At 62.5% G+C, this 20229-nt stretch overlaps 1 protein-coding gene across 1 annotated transcript; it reads right to left on the bottom strand.

Annotated features, from left to right (window-relative positions):
• Positions 1-4267: 4267 nt before the first annotated feature.
• Positions 4268-16643, bottom strand: DHH (desert hedgehog signaling molecule). The gene is given in 4 exon segments (XM_032785660.1): positions 4268-4935; positions 6921-7182; positions 16337-16559; positions 16561-16643. Coding segments are annotated over 4 exon segments (1236 nt in total).
• Between the last annotated feature and the right edge of the window lie 3586 nt (positions 16644-20229).

Raw genomic sequence — 20229 nt, forward strand, 5'->3', positions numbered from 1 at the left:
CACCCGTGTCAGGAGCCTGGAGTGGGACCCGCAGCTCCCAGCCCCAGGGCCCTGCTCTGCCCTTCCCCCGATGACACGCCCTCAGCAGGGGGCCATGCATGCGCTCCAGGGTAGCAGGCTGGGGCTAGTTCCCTGTCTGTGTGTTGGTCCCCCATGGCCTCCTGGGCACCCGGATGGCAGGGTAGGGGTGGGGAGAATCCTGCCGCATGGTGCTGGGCCTGGCTCTGTGTGAGGATCCCAGCCATGGAGATTTAACCCTTCTGGCCTCTGCCCCCTTTGCCTGGGCCACGGGAGGGACGAGGTCCCGGGGCCCTTCCCGGGCTCTGCTCCAGGTGCTGGCGGGTGCCATGCAGGGGCCACCGCCTCGAACAGCAGGCCGGTGTCCTGCATTGTGCTGCTGGGACACTAGGGGGCAGCCGACACCAGCTCACCCATATCAGTGTCTCTAAACACCTGTACACCCCCCCCCCCCCCCCCCAGGGAAGCAGGGTCAGGTAGGAGCTGGCAGAGCCCAAACCTGGGAGATCTGGGGTGGGGGAATGGATCCTTCCACTTCTGGGTTGCCTGCTCGAATCCAGCCCCCAGCCCTAGCACCGCTGTGTGGCCGCTCACAGGGGAGATGAGTTTGTGGAGGTCTCAGCCCAGCTTCCACTGGGCAGCCCCATGGCACGGACATCAAGGCCTGGGCTGCGCCCAGCCGACCGTGTGGGGGAGGGGACTGAAATGAGCAGGCTGGGATGGGGGTGATACAGGGAGGGATGAGATTGCAGGGGCTTTGGGCAGAACAAGGTGACTGGGGGGGTGCTGGGAAAAGGGGACGACGGGGCATTGGCAGAGCCGAGGGGGCAGTGGGGGTGCGGGAGGTTCTGCCTGGCCTGTTGCATTTGCCCCCTGCCTGTCTTATCCCAATTTCTGCACAGCTCAGCCTCCCCTGCCCCCTCCCCGCACTCCCAGCGCTAGCCAGCCCCTGGGGCCTGTGGGCAATGAGACGCCTCCCCACTTCCAACCTGCCCATCTCCCGGGGTATGGCACTGGGTCGTGGGGATGGGGGACTGCTCTCCAGAGGAGCCTTTCCTCTCAGGGTAAGGCCTTGCCAGGGTTTGGTTGGGGCAGGGTCAGCCAGCAAATGGGGGGAAGGGGGTTGATTATGCAAAGGTGCCCACAGTGATCATGGGGCGGGGGTCTCAGTGGATGGGGGATGGGGTCTGCTAATTCCTGCTGGGTGTGGGTTGAGATTAGACCTGAATCTGGATCAATTTCTCCCCACTCCACATTTTCCTGCATCATTTCCTCAAAGGGGCTCAGTGCAAAAGGCTCAGGTGTATGGGGTTTTGGTTTTTGTTTTTGGGGGGGTTCCCCACAGTCCCCTGCCTTCCAAATTCAACCCCCCAGGCAGCCCCCTTCCCTCTGGGCCTAGAATCCCCCACCCGCCCGCTTCCAAGAGTCTTCATGCTTCATTTCGGCTCATAAGCCAAAAAGCTCCGGGATTGGTCCTTTCCGGGTGTCCCAGCACGAGTCACCCACTTCCCCCTGTGGCTGGTTGTGCTGGGGCCAGGAAGGGGCTCACCCCCGTTCTGGTGGTGTGGGGGGGTCAATGCAAGAGAGGAAAACGCACCTGTTCTGGTGCCTGAGGTGGCATGGGAGCTGCTGGGTGCCAAGCTGGGGCAGGCGTGGGGGACGAGCTGTTCCGCCAATAATACCGCCCCCCCAAGCAAGCTGGGAGGCAGATCTGCTGACAGCAGGTCCCTGGGGTGCTTAGCCATGTGCTCGCCCCCAGGAAAGGAGCCAGAAGGGAGCAGGCCCGGGTGGGGGGGAGGCCCAGCCTGCCGCCCTCTGAGCAAACACTGGCTGCTCTCACAGCCCGGCGCCCACTTGACCTTCACTATGCAAATGTGAAGGAAGGAATGTGCAATGGGATTCCGGTGGTGCGGAGTCAGAGACAGGGCCCAGGCACCCCTCAGGAGACATGGAAAAGGGGCTGGGGTGTGTCCTGCGTGTGCCTGGGCACCTGGCTGCTTCCCCTGAGCTAAGTGGCAGTGGGTGTGAGCAGTGGGGGGAGGGGGGAGACCTAGTGCTGCAGCTGCAATGGGGGCTGGGGGGGGTTAGTGCTGGCGGTCACCTGTCCTGAGCCTCAGGGCCAAGGCACCACGTGGGACATGGACAAGCAAGGCCCGAGGTGCCCCTAGGACCAGCCCCAGCCATGGGGCGAGGGGGCAATCTGGGTCTGGGCAGTTCCAGCCACTCCCCTAGGCTGGAGGGGAGAGAAGAACTAGCCCTGTGGGGATTGGGGGCGGGGGGGACACAGGCACAGCCCCTTAGCAGCCTCTCTCCAGCACCACAAGACACAATTTCCTCATTAACAAAAATTAAATATTTAAAAAACCCCAAACAGTTAAAACCACTTTAACCCCTCCCCCGCCGCCCAGGGAGAGACGAACAGCGTATAAAATTATATTATCATTTATAAATATAAAAATAAAACTCTTAAGCGGGGGCAGGGGGCCAAGGTTAGGGGGTTAGAGTGATGGGGCCCAGCAGTGCAGAATTAATCTGTTACCATGTACACGTCCCCCACTCGCCTCCCCTGCATGAGACAGAGTGGGGGTGTAGCCCCCTCTCCCCCCAGTTAGCACTCCCCCCCCCCCCAAGTTCAGTGGAATGACTTGCCCCAGTGCACGTGTCCTGCCCCCTGCTGCTGACCAGCCTCACTGCAAGGAGAGAGAGTCCCATCCCCCACCCTGGCGCTGCCTGCAGGGGCCAGCACATGTCAGCCAGAACAGGCTGGCAAGGAAGCCAGGCGCTTACCCTGGCCGGGCAGGACACTAAGACATGTGAGCGTGGCTGTGCCACCCTCACAGAGGCACAAAAAGAACCCAGGCATCCTGACTCCCAGGCAGCCCCCCTCCCCCGGTCTGAACACTAGCCCAGACTCCCCTCCCGGAGCCCGCAATAGAAGCCAAGGTCCTGATGCCCAGTCCCACCCCCAGCCACTAGCCCACACAGTCTCCAAGAGAGCATGACCAGGGTCTGGCTTCTCAAGCCAATGAGAGACCCCCACACAAGGGAACTCCTCTGACTTCAAAGCTCAGGGGCTCCCTGCCGGCCTATTCCTGCCCCAGTTGTGGGGCAGCTGGGCCAGAGGCCTGGCTGGATACCCCCCGCCCCAGTGGGATCTGTGCTCAGGGGCCCTGCCCCTGTTCCTCCTTCCGAGGACCCCGGGGCAGCCACTGTGCAACCCCTGCCTTGCACAGACTCCTTGGCAGGGCGCTAACTGGGCCCAGCACTGCCCCTCCCTTGTCCCGAGGGTGCAAAGGGGGTGGCCGTGCCAGCTGCCTGCTGGCAGTGCCCATTCTGAGTGGGCCAGGGCAGAATCCCTCAGTGAATGCTTGGGGGAGACACAAGGAGGGTGGGCAGGTGGGTGCCGTGCCCAAGGAGAAGGCCAGGGTTGGGGGGTCATGCTGGGACAGGGGAATGGCTGCAAAGTGAGGGCCTGGGGCCTGGCAGGAGCATTAGTAACAGGAGGGAGGGATGGCCCGGGTCTAACCTGCTGCATTCGGTGGAATTGCAGCTGGGGAGCACAGCGGAAAACCCAGCCTGGGCCTGCTGCTGGGAGCCCAGCTCCTGGGCTGTTTTTAGCAAACCCTCCGCGACCAAGTCTGCCCCTTGCTCAGCGCCCCCAAACCGGCCTCGAGATTTCATCTCGAGCAGGGAAAGCAGCGAGTCCAGGCCCAGTCATGCTGGTTAAGTGAAGCAATAAATACAGGCACTGGGGAAAGGTGTGGTTTGGGGCTCACCCACCCCCTCCAGACAGGGTCACCCCTACACCAGGGGTGTCACGAAGCAGATACAGAGGGCCAGCATCAGCTCCCCGCAGCAGGGGCCAGACGCCCTGCAGGGGAGTGGTTACGGTGCCAGTCACACAGGGCCGGGGCACAGGAGCAGGCACCAGAGTGACACTGCTGAGTGTAGACCCACCCGCTCGGGGCTGGTGGTGGGACACCGCCCCCCCGCCCCCCCCAGTCTGCGTGCATCTCTGCGAACAATCCCCGGACCACTGTAACAAGGAACCAAGTACCCCCTCGCTCCCCTGCTGGGGGCCCAGCTTCCCATTCCGCCCCCCAAAGGCCGGGGTTCCCATCCCGACCCCCAGGTCTGCAGGGATCCCAAGGCACTTGGAATAAAGCTTGGAAGCTGCTCTCGGTCCAGCGCCTCCTGCTTCCAGTTTGGTGCAGTAACTTTGTTTGAGTCAGTGACTTTAACGCGGTCGCTAGGTGTGGAGGGAGTCCTGGCCCAGCACCCCCCACGCCAGCTCGTAGAGCAGCCGTGAGTACCAGTGCATGCCTGTCTCCGGCGCACTGCAGTTCTTGGCCTCCCCACTGGGGGGCAGCAGTGAGAGGAGGGCGTGGAAGAGCCGGAGGGGGGCGAAGGCGCGGTGAGCCCATTGGTGGCTCTCCAGGACGGCGTAGCAGGAGGCTAGCACCCCGTTGACCAGGAGGGTCCCATGTGATGTCAGTGGGGCAAACACCCCCACGCCTTCCTCTTGCAACACCCGCAGCACCCGAACTGGCTGCAGCCCACGTCTGCCAGCGTGGTGGGCCAGCACCGAGTCGCCCGCCCGCACCCGCCGGGCAAAGACAGGCAAGAAGCTGGCCGTGCCATTGGCCGGGGCCTGGGCAGCGAACACCAGATGGGAGGGCGTGAGCAGCAGCCGGTGGGCGGGGCTCTCCGTCTCGATGGCCACGAAGGACACGCGCTGGTGCAGGTCGCGGTCCAGGAAAAGCAGCACCTCGGTGGGGACCACCTGGTCACTCCGGTCCACGGTCAGCACCCAGTCACCAGGGCGCAGCTCTGACAGCCCCTTCTGCTGGCCGCTCCACAGCGTCACCACGGCGTGGCCCGGGAAGCAGCCGCCGGCCCTGCTGGCCAGGGAGTTATCTGCGGAAAGACAGAGGGTCCCATCAGCACTGCAGCACGCGTGGGTCAGAAAACACCCCGATGGAGGCACGGGGCGGGCGGGCATCAGCATCTTGCCCACAGCCTGTCCACGTGGGGGATATTGGCACCTGCCTCACTCCCATGGTGCAAGTCCTCCCCCAAGCAGAGCTGGTGCACCAGGAGAAAACAGGGCTTGCACAGGGGCAGTTTAATCCAGCACAATGCCTGGCTCACACCAGCACAGGACATCATTGCTGGGGTTTGCACTGGAGCACAGAGACCAGCCCGGCTCAGACAGACCCAGGCTTGTGATGTCTGCTCATGCCAGGGGCAGAGCAGCTCCAGAGAAGCACCGCGCACTCTCAGCCTCCAGTGAAGGCAGCGGGAGCCATGGGCACCTCCCGTATCTGGAGCCTCTTCACTCTGTCGTCCAGCTCAGTCATGCTTCTAGGGAAGGGAAGTGCTTGCCCCTGACGAGCTCAATCCAGGAACAAACCAAGATGGCCTGGAGCTTGGGAACGCCCCGTTTAACAGGGGACTTCAGCGAGAATCCTGACAGACAGTTTCTTCTCTCCTCCTGCCTTAGAGTGCGGCTGCCTGGTGGGGAAACCTTGAGATGTATCGACACTCCCCCAGCTCTGGCACTGGGAGGTTAAACCAAGGGGTCTGATTGTGCTGCCCCTTCGGGGTGTTGCCACCCCAGTACACAACACGCCCTTGTGGTCTCCAGCTGTTTCACTTTGCATCAGCAGAGCCAACTGTGCAAGGTGCGGAGCACTGGAGAATCAGGCCCCAAACCACAGCCCCTGTTTACATAGGCCCTGCAGTATTTTGTCTGCTGCCTGCAGGGAGCACAAGTGAACTGGACAGGGTGTGCGGAAAGACATCACAGCTCTGACAAAGAAGTGGGGCTTGAACGGGGCTTCGAAATGACACAAACACAAACTGGCTCTCAAGAGACAAAGCAGCAGGTGTTTACAACAGCACACGGTCTCTCTCCTCATGTCACCCAACACACAGGAAATCATTCACACTCAAAGCGGGGAGTCGAGCCTGGAGGATTTTCAGCGCGGTAATGTCCTAGTGCCCAGCGTGTGCTGGCTTGGGGACAAGCACTAGCCTGCCCAGGCTCACTCATTGTTTCTTCTCAGTTTGGCTTGGGATCAGTGCAGGCCCGGGGCCTTCGGGGGCTGCTGGAAGGGGTCTGGGAGGGAAGATGAGATTTTTTGAAAATATTTTTAGTGAGTATTGCTAATTATTTAGTTAGTAATTAGCAGTTAGTATTACTATACTAATTCCTAAGAACCCTCTCTGCACTGAATTTCTTTACAACAATCATAAGAACGATTCTCTTCATGTTAGATTTTTGTGACATCCTTAACGCTAATGGGATGAGGAAGGAATTCTGCTGCTTCTGTTACTGCAGTGCCTGGAAGCACCCTGCAAATCAGGGCCCCACTGTGCCAGGTGCTGTACAGCGCTAGCGTGAGAGGCAGGGCTTGCCCCAAAGAGCCGACAGTCCGTATAGGCAGCAGATGGGAAGGGAAGCTGAGGCGTGGAGCTGGGAAGAGACTTGACCAAGGTCACAAAGCAGGGTCATTGGCAGAGATGGGACTAGAACCCTGGCGTCCACAGACCCAGCCTACTGCTCTGCCCACCGGGGGTGTGGAGTGGGGGCACAGAAGGTAATTGAGGGGGTCGTGAGGTGTTGAAAATTTTATTTCAGATGAAGGCAAAGAAAATCTGCCCTCTCCCCCTCCCCACACACTCGCTGGCGCTGCCCCCCGCTCAGAACACACGCACCGAGCAATCACACAACTGAGCCACAGCGACACACTTTTTACTCTTACAGGTGAACGGAGCAAACTTCTGAATTCAAACAAGGAGTCGCCAATCTGAAGAAATCAAGGAACACGTGCCACCCTAGGCCATGGGTCCGGGACATCCGGCATGGTGGCAGAGCCAGGATCCCTGTCCCCCCCTACCTGCTTTCACCGACACGTGGATGTGGGCCTTGGACTCGTAGTAGACCCAGTCGAAGCCGGCCTCCACGGCCAGGCGCGCCAGCAGGCCGTACTTCTCCCTGTCCCGGTCAGACGTGGTGATGTCCAGCGCCCTCCCCTCATAGTGCAGCGAGTCGGGCAGGTGATGCCCGTCTTCGTCCCAGCCTTCCGTCACCCGCAGCTTCACGCCGGGCCACATGTTCATCACAGCAATGGCCAGCGCGTTCACACGGTCCTTGCAGCGCTGGCGAGGGAGAACACGTCCATCAGAGCAGCCAGACTGGGTCAGACCAAAGGTCCATCCAGCCCAGGGTCCTGTCTGCTGACAACGGCCGGCCAGTGCCAGGGGCCCCAGAGGGAATGAACAGAGCAGGGAATCACCAAGTGATCCATCCCCTGTCACCCATTCCCAGCTTCCAGCAAACAGAGGCTAGAGACACCATCCCTGCCCAGCCCGGCTAATAGCCATTGATGGACCCCTATCCTCCATGAACTTAGCTAGTTCTTTTCTGAACCCTGTTATAGTCTTGGCCATCACAACATCCTCTGGCAAGGAGTTCCACGGGTGACTGTGCATTGTGTGAAAAAATATTTCCTTTTGTTTGTTTTAAACCTTCTGCCTTTTAATTTCATATGGTGACACCTAGTTCTTGTGTTATGAGAAGGAGTAAATAACACTTCCTTATTCACTTTCTCCACACCAGTCATGATTTTACAGACCTCTGTCAGATCCCCCCTTAGTCGTCTCGTTTCCAAGCTGAAAAGTCCCAGTCTCATTAATCTCTCCTCATACGTTAACCCTTGCTGCTCCGGAGGCATGGGGGAGGCAGTGGGGCAGACAGAAGGGAGCTGGCATTACAGGAGGAGAATGCACAGCTGGCTGTGGGGCTGTGAGGAACGGGGACCCTGACATCAGAGGAGGAGCGGTCCAAGGATGTGCTAAGAGATTTGGACAGCCTTGCCCTGCCTCAGCTGCCACTTGGGGTACTGGGGGCAGGAATGACTCTATGTTCTTTGCCACCCCAAGCACTGCAGTCAGGCGGCCTTCAACAGCATTTCTGCACGAGGTCCGCCGGTCACACGGCTTTGGCGTACCCGCCGCCATTACCATTGAATCCACAGGACCAGTGGACCTCCCGCAGGCGAGCCGCCGAAGGCTGCCTCACTACCACCCTCATGGTGACCAGCAGGCCGCCCCCCACAGCTTGCCGCCCAGGCACACACTTGCTGCGCTGCTGCCTGGAGCCGCCACTGGCTGGGGTGCACCCAGATGAAGGACAATGGAGATGCTGTTGCAGGGGGCAGAGGCCAGGCCTCCGGCCAATTTTTAATTCCTTGGAGCTGGCCATTTTCACTGACAGGGACAGTGAGCGGGGGAGACGGGAAGGCAAAGGCAGCAGCACTCCTATAGTCCCACAGCTTTGCTGGTTCACAAGCCTAATTCCTTCTCTAGACTGGCATCAGCAGTGCCACTGGGTGCCGGGGCAGGCAGCCCAGGTTTTCAGGGGATTTCAGCAGAGACAGGGGCACTGCCACGCTGGACACTGCCACCCACAGCAGCTCGACGGCTAAGGCCTCGCTCCAGCACTCAGCACATGGAGACCCGCCCGAGGCCAGGGCAGCAGGCAGCTTTCCCCGGCTTAGCCGCCAAGGGCCACCTGGAGCCAGCTTGTCCCTGCAGCCCAGCCAAGGCCTATGGACCAGGCAGACGCAGGTGGGCAGGGAATTAGCCCACAAAGGGGAAGGGACATTGCCACAGGGCAGCAGCACTGGCAGAGATAGAAACACCCGCCCAGTGCCCTACCCACTGAGTCAGGCTGGCTCCCTGAGCTCCCGCAGGGGACAAAAAGCAGGGGGCTGTGGTGACCCCCACCCCATTGTCAAGCTTGGGAGCTGAATCTGCAGCACAAGGCTTGAGGTGCGATTTTCCCTGCGCTCTCCTGGTGTCCCTTTGCCAGCTGAAATCGGTGCCCCCCAGGTGTGACACCCGCCGCCCCCCTCTCCCTCCTTCGCCCGCCTGTGCCCCCCAGCCACACCTGGCTGCCCTCACTCCCTGCTGGCTCGCCAGAACCAGCCTCTTCCCCTCCTCCTGCTCTACCCCCCGGCCCCTTGAGCCTGGCTCCTCAGTCCTGTGCCCCCTCAGCAGAGCCCAGCTCCCTCCCACAGAGATGGGCATCGGTACCGAATGAAAGAGAAGCGGAGGACACAGAGAGCGCAGTGGCGGTAAACTGGGCCACGTTCTGAGCTCTCCAGTGAGACCAAGGGGGGGCCTTTTTCCAGGGCCTGGCTTGTCACCAGAAGCTGGCACCAAATGCCCTGGGCAGGAACCCCGGAGGGCACAGACACCCAACGGCCCCCGCGGAGCCGTGTTAGGGATGGCGCCACGACACGCCTGGGTCTGGCTGAAGAACCAAAGCTGAAAGAGAGAATAAAGATTAAACTGGGTCTGTCTGCCCCGGCTCGGTCGAAACCAGCGCTCACCAGCTCCCCCCAGAAACACACAGACCAGCTCCTTAATGGGTGATTCATTAACTCGGGTCAGCCCAGAGGGAATGGCTAATCCATGAGCGGGGGGCGGGAACCAGGACTCCTGGGTTCTACATCCGCTCTGCCAGTCACACTGCTTTTCAGGGACCGTGGGGAGCCTTCCCCGCTTTGCAAAGCAATAAATCTCTTGACTGAAAGGTGCTATGCCCCATAGATTCATCCAACCTGCTGCAGACCCACGTACACTTTGTCCTCAAACAATTTCCAGGTTATTTATCTATTATGCCATTCATTCTTCCTGGACAGAACTGCAGCCACCTCTTGGTGGAGGCGGAGCAGCCCTGTATAACACCAGCCCTGCACAGCAGATTTACAAACCAAACAGCACATTACAATCAGCATCCTGCTCAATTCCCTCCCCATGTGGAAATGCAACAACTGGCAACGAAAGGCAGAGGCGGAGATACGCTCAGCGAAGAGAGGCAAAGGCAAAGGGAAAGGTGGAGTGGCAGCAAACATCCCGAGTCTCCTGCCCCACACAAGCCGCAGCCAAGTCTCTGCCTCTGCTCTTCACCCCCAGCCCTCCCCCAAATCTGCCCCCCAAGCGTCATTAACTCTCCTGCAGTTTTCACTCCTGGCAGCCACTTTCCTTCCTTCTTCCCTCCCTCCCTGGGCTCCTTCCACTGACCCCTTCAGCGCTGAGCCACCTGCGGCTGCACCCACCCAGTGTCAGGCCTAGGAAAAGCCAGAGAGCTGAGCCGAGGCCTTGCGGGCAGGGAGGGTGGGTGGGGAGCAGCGAGGGGAAGGAACGAAAGGAGGGGCAGACGGAGAGATGGGGGGTGCGGGTGGCATTTAAACCAACTAGAAAGGGAACAAAGTCAGATTGATGGCGTGCAGGGGAGGAGGGAAGGGCCGGCAGAGGAATGTGCTGCACTTCTCTCGCCTCGCAGCACAATAGCTGTTTTCCAGCCCGAGAATTACTTAACTTGGCGAGAATTTCAAATCCTCCGGTTCAACAAGGAAAGAACAGCAAAGTCATCAGCTTTGCCACAAAGGACCCATTCAGCGGCCTTGCCCCCCCAGCCGGTGTCAGCAAGGGGGAAAGTACACCGTGGGAGAGGCAGCCATGGGACCCCACTCCACAGCCACTCCCCCCCTGCAGGACTGCAGCAGCCACTGACCAGGATCGGGGCCCTGCAAGGGTGGGGGCTGGAGCAGTGCACAGGAGAGGTTGCTGTGCTGGCCACCAGGGGGTCAGGCTGGAGGAAGAGCAGAATATCCCCTGGGGGGAGGAGTGCTTGGGAGTTTGGGGGGGCCCTTTTAGCTAGACTCACCCTCCTGACATGCACCTAGGCTGGGGATTCCCCCGATAGCATGCACTTTCCATAGGGGTGAACAGAGTGACTGGGGGAGGCACCTTCTGGGGTACCAGCCAAGGGATGGATGAACTCCCAGGCCTGAACCCTAGTGGCCAGACACCCCATAAAAGTCAGGGTGCTGCAGCCAAATTGCAAGGTGGCTAATTCCACTCAGCAGCACCACCTGCCACCACACTTCAAGCTGGATAATATTCGTTCTAAACAGCTGCATGGCTCTTAACCAGCTGCCACACTCCACCCCAGAGGAGGCTGCATCTCAGTGCTGGGCAAGTGATCCCTTTTGTGTGCGACTCTGGAACAGCTCCTGCGTTCTACCCCAGAGGGTGGCCTGCGCGATGGGCTCTCTGCCTGGGTGATCTGCCACATGCCGGCAGAGTGGGGATCGCAGTCTTTCAAGTCCTCCCGCAGGCCTGTGGGCTGCAGTTAGGGGTTATTGAAAACTGGGTTCCTTCCAACCCCCTCCCGAGATACCCCAATGCCCTGCCCCAGCAAGGACACCATGCCCTCCTGGCCCCTGCCCCCAGCATGGCAGCCTCAGGGAAGCAGCCCAGAAGAAGGCAAGACAGGAGCAAGGCGAAATCATACCAGCTGCTCTCTCCCGGGAAGCTCCGGCTGGGAGAGGGTTTATCACTAAATGAATAATCAAATAAAGAAAAAAGTAACCGCTTTCCTCTAGCCTTGACATTATTCTCATAGCACGAGGGCGAGACTGGCACGCGGGTAGCGGAGCCGGGAGCCTGGAAAGGAGAGAGGGGCAAGCAGTGAAAAGAGCCATCGAGTGGGAGAACAAGGGGGAAGAGCCAGGGAGCAGGGCAGATGGAGAGAGAATGGAGACAGAGCCAAGCTGCCTGGACCAGGACCAGGACTGGGGGAGCCCTAGGCAGCTTCCTTCAGCACCATGGCAACAGGATAACAGGCAGCCAAGAGCATCCCCCTCGCTGCCCCACGCTCCCAGGATGGGGAGACACAGAACTTCCCTCCTGCCAGCTCACCCAGCCCCCCATTTGCCCCAGTGGGGTACGGGGCCCCATGACCGTAGCTTGCCATTCGGAGTCCCTGCACCCGCCATGGCAGCCGGCCAAGCCCAGCTGTGTGGCCATGGGAGCTCTGACCTGCAGAGGCAGCTGCAGGTCACCAGCTGCATGGATCTGAGGGCCAGAGGCTGCCAGGAGCACGGTCCCGGAGCAGCTCAATAGGGGCATTTTCAGGCACCTCTGAGGTGGGGATGGGGAAACCAAGAGAAGCAGCAAGTGCTGCCAGGGCAGGGGAGGGGGAGCAACACCCCAGCACAAAACCCCTCCGCAGGGGAGTCTAGGCACTGCCCAGACCCTGCCCAGCACTGCTTGTGCCCCAGTGACCCAAATCACCCAAGACTCTCGAAGCACCATCCTGACGCCTCAGAGCAGCCCTGGCATATCGGTACCATGGTATCCCCATTTCAGAGCTGGGGAAACTGAGGCACGGAGCAGGGCAGGAACTAGCCAGTGAGTCCGGGCTGCTGGCAGGGATAGAAGCCAGCCGTTATTAATGACCTGGAAGAGGGGCTGAGCAGGGGGTGAGGGAAGACACCAGATTACTGAGGTTAGTGAAGACCGTGAGAGGGACCCTCAATCTGGGCCTGGCCCACAGGGGGTGGATCACTCACTAATTCCCTGTTCCGTTCACTCCCTCTGAAGCATCTGGCATGTGACTGATACGCTGGGGATCCCCACAGTGCAAACCCCAAGGATGGAGCTGAATTGGCGGATGAGGACCGGCTGTAACGGACTAACGTGCCCACTCTCCTCCCAGTGCTGCAAACGGAACCCAGGAGTCCTAGCTCCGATTCCAACCAGCTCTGGACACATCCCATCAACCCCCCAACTCCCGGATTGCTGAGGCCTGAATCTTCCAGGGTACTGGTTCACCCCGGAGTGTGGCCCCCTTGCCAAGCACAGACTCACCCCAGCGCCGTGGCAGGAAACACCCACCCCGGCGCTCCCGGTTCCTGGAGCTCTCCATGCGCCCCCACGCCCCATTGTCTCTTCTCCAGCACAGCCAGTTCATTCTGCTCCCAGAGCCGGCACGCCCACCATCCTGTGCCATCTAGACCCAGTCTGGCTGCCAGCCTCCCCCCTTGCCCAGGCGATGGGCATGGGGTGACTCAGCAGGAGGAAATGAATCCGCGATGCAGTCAGCGTGCCCCCCCACGGACATATGAGAGGCTGAAATGTCATCAGCTCGCACAACCCAGGAGGCAGAGTTCCCCTGGCACGGTTGGGACCTGGCATTGGCCACCCTAGGGGGCGGTTACACCAAGTATGGTAACTAAGGGGCATGGCACGACCATGTCCCCCTCTCTGGGGCACAGAGTGGCCCCAGGGCTGCCCCCAGACAGGCCTGCACCTCCTCGGCCAGGGTGCCCAGGGCTTCCCGCACAGCAGCAGCCCCTCCATCGTGTTACATTGCTCATTGCCAGGCGCCTGTCATTGCAATGTGGGTCAACCTAGGTGGGTGGGGCTGATGGAACAGCTGGCCAGTCCTGGCCCAACCACTTCTACCTGTTGCTAGCACTACGCTCACCCGTGGAACTCGCTGCCCAAGGACGCAGAAAGCGCCGTCAGCTGTGCTGGGGTCGGAAACTCTGCTTTGTGCATGTTTCAGCCTGGAGCCTTCAGCCCCCAGCCAGCCACTCCCCAGCTAACAGACCTGTTAGGGGCGCTGTTCCATCCATCCAAGGGACTTATCTGCCCCCCGCTGCCTGACTGTCCCAGCACCTCCTGGGCAGCAGGGCAGTGCCGTTATCCCCATTTGTGCAGTGGAGAAACTGAGGCACAGAGAAGCCGCATGACTGACTTGTGTTCATACAATCTGTGGCAGAGCTGCAGCTGGAGCCCAGGTCTCCCGGGGCCAAGCCCCAGGGCCAGTCATCTCCTCATAACCTTTGCAACAAACCAGAGCAACACAGAAACCCTCGGTGAATGTCCCCAGGGTCGGCTGAGTCTCAAAGCCTGGAGAACACGGCCGAGGGGGGGTGGACAGGGGGCCAGGTGCAGGTTTTCCTGGGCCCTGTTATTAAAGTGCCTCTCTGCATGTAACCCCGAGCTGTTCGAGGGACCAACAACAGCTTTACTGTGAGCCAGAGTCCCAGCACCACTTCGCCTCCTCTGCAAGTCATGGAGCCCTCAGCAGGGACATGAAATGGAATGAGATGTCCCTGTCCCCCATTGCCCACCCAGCCTGCGCTGCAGCGGGGTCTCTGCTCTTCCCCCTCCCTGCCCCAGGAGCTGCCCCTTCGGCCGTATCTTCGCTGCCAAGACGGGGGTGGAGGGGAGCCATGACCTGGCCTGGCTACATGAGGGGAAGCTCCCTGGGCCTGTTTCCACTGGGTTCTGACAGAGAGAGAAAGTGCCTGGGGGTGACCCTGCTGGACCCCCCCACACACACACACACACCCCCACTGGCAACCCAGACACTGCTGCCAAAGAGAAAGTGACCAGGATGCAAAACATTCAGGGGCTGAGTCAGACGGTGATGCCAGGGACAGGTCCCAAGCTCCTCTCCAGGTGTAAATCCGGCTGGCTTCAAGGGAGGCATTTCAGGATTACATCGGTCAACCTCTCCCCACCCATACCAGAGCCAGAACTAGACCCCAGCTTCTCTGCTCTAATTCACCCCCCATCTCACCAGCACCACCACCCCTCAGCTGGGTCAGGCGCCCCATTGCGTCTCACAAACCACTTCATGTTCATTTTTCTCATTTCGGTTCGGCCCCATTGCCTCCAATGGGTCCCTGGGGAGGAGGGGGCTGGGATCAAATCTCTGCACCCGGCATAGACAGGGGGGTCTGTCCCGTTTGCTCAGCCCTGAAGCAGGCCCTGGCATGAAGACGGAGCATGGAGATTCCAGGCGAGGGCCACAGGGCGCAGTGGGAGCCACCATACCTATATCTAGCACAGATGCCCGTATCACCTGGGCCCAGGCCAGCCCGTGCCTCAGTGTCCCTGTCTGTGAAATGGGGGAGTCTGCATGACCTGGGCTCTGAGGAGGTGGAAACGCTGAACTGGAGCTGGCCAGGAGGGTGCAGAGTCGGGGAGGGGTGCGGGGGGTGCAGGGTGCACAGTCGGTGGGTTGCAGAGTCATGGAAGGTGCAGAGTCAGGGAGGGGTGCGGGGGGGTGCAGAGTTGGGGGTGCAGAGTTGGGGGGTGCGGGGTCACAGGGTGCAGAGTCGGGGGTGCAGAGTCATGGAAGGTGCAGAGTCGGGGAGGGGTGCGCGGGGCGCAGAGTCAGGGGGTGCGGGTTCAGGAGGGTGCAGAGTCAGGGGGTGCAGAGTCAGGGGGAGGTGTGGGGGGGTGCAGAGTTGCGGGGGGTCGGCGGGAGGCAGGGGCGGCTCTAGACATTTCGCCACCCCAAGCACGGCATCATGCCGAGAGGGGCGCTCTGCCGCACGCCTGCGGGAGGTCCACCGGAGCCGCAGGACCAGCGGACCCCCTGCAGTCATGCCACTGAAGGCACCCTGCCTGCCGCCCTCCCGGCGACCAGCACAGCGCCCCCCGCAGCTTGCCGCCCCAAGCACACGCTTGGGTGCTGGGCCTGGAGCCGCCCCTGGAGGGAGGTGCAGAGTTGGGAGGGGGAGGTGCAGAGTCAGGGGATCGGTGGGGATGCAGAGTCCAGGAGAGGTCCCGGGGGAGTTGAGGAGGGGTCAGCAGGAGGTGCAGTCGGCGAGGGGTGCGGGGGTGCAGAGTCAGGGGGTCGGCGGGAGGTGCAGAGTCATGGAGGGGTGCGGGGGTGCAGAGTCAGGGATCAGTGGTGGGGTGCAGTGTCGGGGGGTGCAGTGTCAGGGGTCGGGGGTGCAGAATCATGGAAGGGTGCGTGGGGGTGCAGAGTTGGGGGTCGGGGGTGCAGTGTCGGGGGGGTGCAGAGTCGGGGGGTGCAGAGTCGGGGGGGGAGTGTCGGGGGGGTGCAGCGTCGTGGAGGGGTGCAGGGAGTGCAGAGTCGGAGGTCGGGGGGGCAGCGTCGGGGAGGGGTGCGGGAGGGTGCAGAGACGGGGGTCGGGGGTGCAGTGTCGAGGGGTGCAAAGTCGTGGAGGGGTGCAGGGAGTGCAGAGTCAGGGGGTCGGCAGGGGGTGCAGCGTCGGGGAGGGGTGCGGGGGGGGGTGCAGCGTCGGGGAGCCGCCAGAGCAGCTCCACGCAGCCCCGGGAGCTCTAAACCCAGCCAACCCCCGAGCGAAGGGGCAGCAAATCGCTGGGGAGCGGGGCCGCTCCGGTCTGGGAACAAGGTGCAGGCAGGTCCGGGCCGCCCCCCCCAGGACACGGACTGGGAACTGATCCCCAGCCGGGATCCAGCTCCAAAGGTGCCGCTGCCGGGCAGCCCCCAGCCCGCTCCCCCTTGTCCCTGGACGGCTCCGGCCCCCGACTCGCCCTGCAGAGCACCCGGGCTCCGGGCACCAGCCGCCGGGGCCGGGTTAATGCGTAACGGGGCGCAGGGGAGCTCCAGCCCAGGCGAGGGGCGGCCCGGGGCAGCAGCGGGGGCCCGGGGGAGGCCGCCCCTTACCTGGCTCATGAGCCGGTCCGCCCCCGTGTTCTCCTCGTCCTTGAAGATGATGTCCGGGTTGTAGTTGGGCACCAGGTCCCGGAACCGCTCGGCGCGGCGCCCCAGCCGGCCCTCGGCCCGTCCGCTGGCCGCCAGCGTCTGCTCGGGCACGTTGGGCACGAACTGCTTGTAGCGCAGCGGGACCAGGTGCCGCCGGGCCTGTCGCCTGCGCCCCGGCGGGCCCCGGCCCGCAAGCCGCCAGGCCCGGCAGCAGCAGGCAGCAGGCCAGGCAGAGCAGGCTGAGCGCCAGCGGCCCGTGCCAGGGCATCGCGGGGCCTGACCGACGGCTCAGCGGCCTCCCGTGGCTCCGCGCTCCCGCATGTGTCCGGCGCCAGGGACCCACCACAGCCCCGGGGCCTCTCCGGGCACCGCCGCCCCAAGGAACCGGGGACCCCTCCTGGTACCGCCGCCCCCGGGGCCTCTCTGGGCACGGCTGCCTCTAGGAACCGGCGATCCCTCCGGGCACCACCGCCCGTAGGGCCCGGGGACCCCTCCTGGCACCGCCGCCTCTAGGAACCCGGGACCTCTCCTGGCACCGCCGCCCCTAGGGCCCGGGGACCCCTCCTGGCACCGCCGCCCCTAGGAACCCGGGACCTCTCCTGGCACCGGCCTGCCCAGGTACCCTGGGTGCTAGGCTGCGCCCCCTGGTGCAGGGACCCTTGGGTGCCAGCCGTGCGCCCCGGGCCGCGTCCCCCTGCTGCTCCCAGCCACTGGGCCGCCCCGCCCCGCCGGGTCCTTCGCTGCTGCTGCCCCTGCCAGGCTCCCGGCTCCGCCTTTAAGAGTCCGTCCCCCGGGAGCGGCGGCCACATCCCCCCGGTGCCGCCCCCGCGGGGCCCCGGCCAGCGGTCACTGGCGCGCCGTGCACCCAGCGCGCGTCCCCGGATAACCTCTTCTTTGCTCCCGTGTGTAACCCCTCTGGATCCTGCACGCGCGTCCTAGCGCACTACCAGCCGCGGTGCACCTGAGCGCGCTCTTGGGGCGCGCTCCCGCCCTTTCACCTGCGCGAAACTCCAACCGCGCGCGGCGCGCCCCACCTGGCGCTAGCGGGAACGCGCCTCTGCCCTTCTCCGAAGCGCGCCCCTGACAGGCGTTCTTACTCCTGTCACAGTGGGGCCCAGCGCACCCCCACTGCCGGCCCCCCCATTCCCTGCACCCCCAAGTCTTCCACCCCCACTGCGCGCTCCTCCCCTCCCAGCACCCCCAGCCCATGTCCCCACCCCCTCCCTTCCCTCTTTCCACCTCAGCCCCCCCTTTGCACCCCATTTCCCTCCGGGGTAAAGTCCGCAGCGGGCCCCTGCAGGCCAGTGTAAACCCACCTCTGGCCTCCCAGGGGCTGCCTGCACCCAGGGGGGAAGGGGCTTGGGTGCCCCATTGCAGATCTAACCCCCCAGCCAGGAGGGTTAAAGATCCTAATTCACTGGGGGAATGAGGGCATCCCCAACCGAGCTGGGGTTCCCCTCCCCCATAGTGCCATAGCCTCCCACGCCAGGCCTGGGGTCCAGTCTCCGGTGGGGGCGGGGGGTCAGGTGGGAGTTTTAGCCTGGGAGCAGGGTGCCCTCAACCGCCTGCGCTCTCTGGAGCCGCGGGCTCCAGCCCTTGCTGGAGACCCCGGTAGATGGGCCCAGGTCTGAGCCAGCCTGGCCTTTCCCGGGGTGTGTCCTCCCCTGTATCCGGCACCTGCCTCGCCCATAGGGTTGCCAATTTTCGGCAGGCTATTCCTGGAGGTTTCATCACATGACATATCTTTTAACTAAAGACGTCTCCTTATTCCTGGAGACTCCAGGACAATCCGGGAGGGTTGGCAGCCTTGCTCGCCCAAGGGTCCCAGCGGGAGTCGTAGGTGCTGGAAAGGCCCGGCCCCAGGGGCGGGGGAGGTGCAGCTTCCAGCCTGGGGGCCCCAAAAACTCAGCAGCCCCGTCTGAAACCTGCGGAGACCCGCCCCTCCCCAGGGCTCGGGCTGCAGCATTTCCGGCTCCGGCCAGCAGAGGGCAGGCTCCGCTCAGTCTCATTTGCCTTGAGACGCTGCTCGAGGGACCCGAACTTAAATAAATTCACCACTAAAGGGGGGGGAGCAGAAAGTGACCTCAGCCCGGCCCCCCCGCCGGCTCTGTGCCCCAGGGTCCCTGCACTCCTAGCCGGCCCACACACACACCCCCCCGCCGGCTCTGTGCCCCAAGGCCCACCCTAGCTGGCCCCCACTCCCCCGCAGGGTCTGTGCCCCAGGGCCCCAGCACCCCCCAGGGTGGTTCTGCTGCCTACGGGCAGGTTGTGGGTCCAAGGCCCAGGTGGCGGCCCGGTGCCCACGCTCTGAGAGGGCTGATCCAGCTCCCCACAGTGGGCGAGACACAGCCAGGGGTGGGTGGATCACAGTGCCAGGCCGGGGCACTGGGAGGAGAACATGTTCCAGGGAAACTGGGCAGCTATGGCCCCATTTCCTGCAATATACACCCAGCTTCCTGCTCAGCCCCTGTAAAAACAGGAGGTTGGGTGGGGTGAGCAACCTCCCAGCTGTGACAGCCAGGCAGGGCCAGTTCCCAGCCCCCTGCGGCTGCTCCCGCCCTCTGCAGAGATGGGGCAGGATGGGTGGGAAGGTTTGGCACTAGGGCAGTTTCCTCTGCGCTCAGAGTGACGAACACCCCATGAAATGGCCTGTGGCTGGAGGCTTCACTGCCCCCTCACATGAACTCCCCCCACAGAGGATTGTGGGAAGGCCAGGACTATAGCAGGGTTCAGAAAAGACCCAGTTAAGTTCACAGAGGCCAGGGGTCCATCAGTGGCTACTAGCAAGGCTGGGCAGGGACTGGGTCCCTGCCTCTGTTTGCCAGAAGCTGGGAATGGGCAACAGGATGGATCACGTGATGATTCCCGGTTCTGTTCGGCACTGGCCACTGTCGGCCAACAGGACACTGGGCTGGAAGGACCTGTGGTCTGACTGGTCTGGCCGTTCTTATGTTCAAAAGGAACACGGAGGTGGGGCCCGAGAGGCCCCTAGAGCCGAGTGGAGCTGGGCCAAAAGGTGAACCAGTCATTGGCAACCTTGCCATCCCAGCCCTGGCTCCCTTCCTCTGCCTCCCCCTTCCAGCTATGCCAGTGCCCCCCAGTCCTAACCCACAGCCCCCTTAGGCTCCCTTCCCCCTCATTCCCAGCCTACAGCCCCCCTACACTCAGAGTGACAGACTGTCTGCTCCCCTTCTCAGTGAGCCCCCAGCTGCCGCATTAGCCCACCCTGGGCCCCCTGCCACCTGCAGAACCTGGCAGTGACTCTGCTTGGGGGGCGGGGGGGAAGGGGAGAAATGGGCCCTGAAAGCCAGGAACCGACCCAGTAGCCCAGCCCTCACCTTTGCCCCAGCTCTTTTTCCACAGCCTCCCCCAGGGCTGGGGAAGCTGGAAGAGGCTCGTTAGCTACAGCCAGGAAAATGGGTAATTGCACCTTACTGCAAAAGGTGGGGCGGTCAGACAGGGTGTGGGACCTTCCATGATGGGGGTGGGGGAAAGGAAGGAAGCTGTGTGTGCATATTCACTTGCCTATTTGCATGTGCCAGACACCCTGCTCCTGCTGCAACACCCCCAGGTCCCCCCTGCAGCCAGAGCAGGCCCAGAGATGGGGGGTGCGGCTTTGCATGGGCCCCAGCATCAGGGGAGGAATGAGTTGTGCCTAGCTTGAGAAGCAGGAACCCAAGGGGCAGGGCAGGCCCAGCAGTGTTCAGGTGCAGGGGGGAAGGGCGATCTGGGGTGTGTGTGGGGGGGGGTGTGCGCGCACGCATACATGCAGCACTCCAGGAGCTGGGAACCACATTTCCCAGCAGAAATTGCAACAGACAGTTAGTGTCTTGCAGCCCGCTAGCCCTCCATCA

The sequence above is a fragment of the Chelonoidis abingdonii genome, chromosome 26 (genome assembly GCF_003597395.2).
Source record: "Chelonoidis abingdonii isolate Lonesome George chromosome 26, CheloAbing_2.0, whole genome shotgun sequence".
NCBI lineage: Eukaryota > Metazoa > Chordata > Testudines > Testudinidae > Chelonoidis > Chelonoidis abingdonii.